Raw genomic sequence first — 6,210 nt, forward strand, 5'->3', positions numbered from 1 at the left:
TTTACATGAAAAAGTACTAATTATATTTTATACTTGTTTTACATAAAAATGTAATAATTTTTTTATACTTGTTTTGCATGAAAATGTAATAATTATATTTTATACTTGTTTTACATGAAAAAGTACTAATTATATTTTATAGTTGTTTTACATGAAAAAGTAATAATTATATTTGTACTTGTTTTACATGAAAAAGTACTAATTATATTTGTACTTGTTTTACATGAAAAAGTAATAATTATATATTATACTTGTTTTGTATGAAAAAGTACTAATTATATTTTATACTTGTTTTACATGAAAATGTAATAATTATATTTTATACTTGTTTTACATGAAAAAGTACTAATTATATTTTATACTTGTTTTACATGAAAAAGTACTAATTATATTTTATACTTGTTTTACATGAAAAAGTAATAATTATATTTTATACTTGTTTTACATGAAAAAGTAATAATTATATTTTATACTTGTTTTACATGAAAAAGTACTAATTATATTTTATACTTGTTTTACATGAAAAAGTACTGATTATATTTTATACTTGTTTTATATGAAAAAGTACTAATTATATTTCATACTTGTTTTACATGAAAATGTACTAATTATATGTTATACTTGTTTTACATGAAAATGTAATAATTATATTTTATACTTGTTTTACATGAAAAAGTATTGATTATATTTTATACTTGTTTTACATGAAAATGTAATAATTAGAAATTTATACTTGTTTTACATGAAAATATACTAATTATATTTTATACTTGTTTTACATGAAAAAGTAATAATTATATTCTATACTTGTTTTACATGAAAATGTACTGATTATATTTTATACTTGTTTTACATGAAAAAATACTAATTATATTTTGTTTTTCAACAGTAACGAATTTGTTGACTTTTTAATAAGAATACGTTGGAAAGTGAAATATTATCACATGATTTTTTTTTATATTTTCAGAGTTTGCAGCAATCGACAGAAATCAAATATATTGATGAGAATGGATCCTCATTTTCCGTTGATGATATAAGAAACTCATACCATATTTGGAAATGTCTACATATAAAATTCGTGAAAATATCAGAAAGCAAAGAAATCATAGACTTGTGAAACACGTGACATCAAATTTGATGCAAAGAAGTTCAAAACATTGTTCTTCTTACGTGTATGCATTCTTTTACATATAACATTACCATCAATGTATAAGATGTTGCGATTTTGCCTCTGCTCTATCGTTATTTTCATGGAAAGTGTTTGACTGGGCTTCAATCTATGGTCCCCCTCGCCAAACTTTCACAAGAAACACTCGTCTAGCTTAAAGCACTATGAATAAACTAAAAATGCATGGAAAATAATTATGCAAAAAATCATATGTCTATCAAAAAGAAAACTTGAAGTCTAAAGCAAAACCAGAAAAATATTTCTGCAAAAATCACAACGGCACGGTAAAATAGAAACAAAGGGAAAAGAAAAAATCCTTTAATAAATATAGGTAGTTTTTATTAGTGAGAAGTCATTTTTATTGTGGAACATTCGAAGACTAATAATTTGATTACATTGTGTTTGTTTCTCATTGAAAGAAAGTTTCTTTGACTACATGCAAAGTAATATGTAAAACAAACTATATTCTTGTAAAGTATGTAGTTCCCGTTTTACAAATAAGTCACTTTTATTGCAACATATGCAAACACACATGGGAGACAAACCACATTCTTGTGAAATATGTGGTTCTTTTTTTTCACAGAAGTCACATTTGTTGCAACATAGGTTTACACATACAGGAGATAAGCGACATTCTTGTGAAGTATGTGGTGATTCTTTTACACAGAAGTCATCTTTGTTGAGACATATGTTTACACATACGGGAGAGAAACCACATTCTTGTAAAGTATGTGGTTCTTCTTTTGCACAGAAATCATCTTTGTTGCGACATATGTTAGCACATACGGGAGAGAAATCACATTCTTGTGAAGTATGTGGTTCTTCTTTTACGAACAAGTACACTTTATTAAATCATACACAAACACATACAGGAGAAAAACCACATTCTTGTGAAGTATGTGGTTCTTCTTTTACACAGAAGGCGCATTTGTTGGGACATATGTTAACACATAAAGGAGAGAGACCACATTCTTGTGAAGTGTGTGGTTCTTCTTTCACACGGAAATCACATTTGGTGCGACATATGTTAACACACACAGGAGACAAACCACATTCGTGTGAAGTATGTGGTTCTTCTTTTGCACGGAAATCACATTTGTTGCAACATATGTTGACACATACAGGAGACAAGCCACATTCTTGTGAAGTGTGTGGTTCTGCTTTTACACAGAAGTCTAATCTATTGCAACATATGACAACACATACTGGAGACAAACCACATTCTTGTGAAGTATGTGGTTCTTCTTTTTCACTGAAGTCACTTTTGTCGAGGCATATGCGAATGCATACAGGAGAAAAACCATATTCGTGTGAAGTATGTGGTTCTTCTTATACACAGAAGTCTACTCTATTGCAACATATGCGAACACATACAGGAGAGAAACCATATTCTTGTAAAATTTGTCGTTCTTCTTTTACAGTAAAGTCAAATTTGTTGCAACACATGTTAACACATACAGGTGAAAAACCACATTCTTGTGAAGTATGTCGTTCTTCTTTTGCACTGAAGTCACACTTGTTGAATCATATACGAACGCATACAAGAGAAAAACCACATTCATGTGAAGTATGTGGTTCTTCTTTTACACAGAAGTCGCATTTGTTGGGACATATGTTAACACATACAGGAGAAAAACCACTACTTGTGAACTATGTGGTTCTTCTTTTACATGGAAGCAAACTTTGTTGCGACATATGCGAACACATAGAAAATAGAAATCTTATTCTGGGGTAGAAAGTGGTTCATTTTTTTTCGCGGAAGGCAAATATGTTGCAGTATATGCAAACACATAGAGAAGACAAATCACATTCATATCACATTATAGACAAATCACATTAATCATATACATATGCAAGATAAATGTGTATGAAGTGCAGCAGCCAAATTAGACTCATAATAGAATTTGTATTTTCTTGGATACAATACTTTCAATATTAACTTTCATAATCCAGAGATATAAATATTTAATTACTGTAACATACCATTTACTGGTTAAACGATGATGTTCAATAAAGTATAATATATTATGTTTTGCAACCAATTTACATGTGATTTAATATATTTGCATTACAAACTAATCAATGAATATAAAGTCATCAAGTAATTAATCAGTATGTATGTGTTTAAAAGAATATAAAGTAAGTAATTAATCAATATGTATGTGTCTACCATTTTTAAAAACGAGCAATACTTTTTCTATGTGTAATTATTTGCTTTATCAGGTTTCCAGTTTTTGTACACGACCAATGTCCCTGAGTGAGGTCCAGAATATTTGCATTACAAGCTAATCAACGAATATAACGTATGTGTTTACCATTTTTAAAACGAGCAATACTTTTTCTATGGTGTTCTTGGGTAATTATTTGCTTTATTAGGTTTCCAGTTTTTTTTTGTACTCGATGAATGCCCCAGAGTGAGGTCCAGAATATATCTCTAGTTTTGAAGTTGCGTATAAATGTATCGAGTAAATTATTTAAATATTGTGTTGGAGTAACTCATTTGTAAAATACGTGGACGCGGCAGTAATATGTGACCATGGCTTTCCATTTTACAATCTAAATATGAAGATAAAATAAATATTGCAATTTCCCTTCGTGCCCTTCTACTTGTTGTGTTACAAGTCATGTATCTTTTTTGTACTCGATGAATGCCCCAGAGAGAGGTTCAGAATATATCGCTAGTTGTTGAAGTTGCATATAAATATATAAACCAAATTATTGTAACATTAAGTTGGAGTCAGGCATTTGTTAAATAAATGGACGTGGAAGTAATATGTGCCAATGGCTGTCCGTTTTACAATCAAGATAAAATAAATATTGCAAGTTCCCTGCGTCCCCTTCTTGTGTTCCAAGCCATATCTCTTCATCAATAAACTGCTATTTCGATTTTTAAGATATGCTCAATTACTAAATACGGCATATTTTGAATGAGATATATTACAATAACAAAACATATTATGAATGAGATATACTACAATAACAAAACATTATGAATAAGATATATTACATTAACAAAACATATTATGAATAAGATATATTACAATAACAAAACATTATGAATGAGATATATTACAATAACAAAACATTATGAATAAGATATATTACAATAACAAAACATTATGAATAAGATATATTACAATAACAAAACATTATGAATGAGATATACTACAATAACAAAATGAATAAAAAGATAATGAATTACATGTTAAGATAATTTGAAGATAAAATAAATAATTCGAATGAGATATATTACGATAACGAAACGAATAAAAAGATAATGAATTACATGTTAAGATAATTTGAAGATAAAATAAAAATTACGAATGAGATATATTACGATAACGAAACGAATAAAAAGATTATAGATTACATGTTAAGATAATTTGAAGATAAATAATTCGAATGAGATATATTACAATAACAAAGCATATTATTAATGAGATATATTACAATAACAAAATGAATAAAAAGATAATGAATTACATGTTAAGATAATTTGAAGATAAAATAAAAATTACGAATGAGATATATTACGATAACGAAACGAATAAAAAGATTATAGATTACATGTTAAGATAATTTGAAGATAAATAATTCGAATGAGATATATTACAATAACAAAGCATATTATTAATGAGATATATTACAATAACAAAATGAATAAAAAGATAATGAATTACATGTTAAGATAATTTGAAGATAAAATAAAAATTACGAATGAGATATATTACGATAACGAAACGAATAAAAAGATTATAGATTACATGTTAAGATAATTTGAAGATAAATAATTCGAATGAGATATATTACAATAACAAAGCATATTATTAATGAGATATATTACAATAACAAAATGAATAAAAAGATAATGAATTACATGTTAAGATAATTTGAAGATAAAATAAAAATTATGAATGAGATATATTACGATAACGAAATGAATAAAAAGATAATAAATTACTTGTTAAGATAATTTGAAGATAAATAATTCGAATGAGATATATTACAATAACAAAACGAATAAAACGGATAAAAATTTACATGTAAAGTTAACTATCTTCTAAATAAGTTTTATGATTCATATAAAATGAATAAAAAGTTATCCCTTTAAAAATATGTAAGATGTAATAAAAATCTTAATAAAAATATTTTAAGGTGCATTTAAAAGTAGTTTGAATACGTGAGATAAAAAGACACACGAATAAAATCTTTATTTAACTGACACAGAATTAGAATATTAGTTTTTTGTTTACTTTATATGATGTTTGAATGTAACTCCAGATATTTTTTCATATTTATTTTACCATATAACGAAATAAATAATACTCTAAAATGTAATCCATATAAACATGTCACTTGCAATTTACCTTTGTTCCCTTCTACTGTTGAATTACAAAGTCATGTCTCTTCATCAATAAACCCCTATTACGATTTTGAAGATATGCTAAATTACTAAATACGGCACGGATCGGTTCAGGCATTTAACATCATCATTGCTTTCCTAGTCAAAGGCAATCTCACACTCAAACTGAGTACATAAAAGATTACAAAATTGCCAGACTTTTCGTTTTTCCAATCAGGACAACAGCCACAAAGCTTACTCCTTCCACAGGTTTCACTTTCCCACCCCCATCGTAACTTCTCTCATAACGAAGTTGTGACTCTGTAGTTTTACGAGAAACTGAACATTCTCACATTTTTATATATAGTTTCTTTCCTTACAAACAAAACATTCATCTAATCATTAGGTGTATCAGAATTTTTGAGAAATGTTTGACACCCTTAACACAAAACTACGAATAAAATATAAAAAAAAACTCGTAATTTCTCTTTAAAATGGTTTAATTTCTTTATACTTCCAAAGTAAACTATTAAAGTTGTTTAAAACAATAGAAATATTATTTTGATTTAAAAAAGAACAGTGTATGCACGCGCTCATGCAGCCGTTTTTTAACGTAATGAAATCAATTTAATTTTATGAGTAAATTTTTTTTCAATTCTTAAGCTATAAAAAAACGATCAAAACTTTTTTATTGGTTCAA

At 27.0% G+C, this 6,210-nt stretch overlaps 1 protein-coding gene across 1 annotated transcript; it reads left to right on the forward strand.

Annotated features, from left to right (window-relative positions):
- Window positions 1–971: 971 nt before the first annotated feature.
- LOC145270426 (uncharacterized) lies at window positions 972–3,227 on the forward strand. Its single transcript, XM_080126067.1, has one exon. The coding sequence runs from the start codon at window positions 1,689–1,691 to the stop codon at window positions 2,901–2,903; it is 1,215 nt and encodes a 404-aa protein (XP_079982193.1). The 5' UTR covers window positions 972–1,688; the 3' UTR covers window positions 2,904–3,227.
- The last annotated feature ends 2,983 nt before the right edge of the window (window positions 3,228–6,210 follow it).

The sequence above is a fragment of the Euprymna scolopes genome, chromosome 46 (genome assembly GCF_053919585.1).
Source record: "Euprymna scolopes isolate OS-2025 chromosome 46, ASM5391958v1, whole genome shotgun sequence".
NCBI lineage: Eukaryota > Metazoa > Mollusca > Cephalopoda > Sepiida > Sepiolidae > Euprymna > Euprymna scolopes.

Coding starts and splice junctions, on each gene's coding strand:
- LOC145270426 (XM_080126067.1), top strand. CDS start 1,689: ATGCAAACACACATGGGAGACAAACCACATTCTTGTGAAATATGTGGT.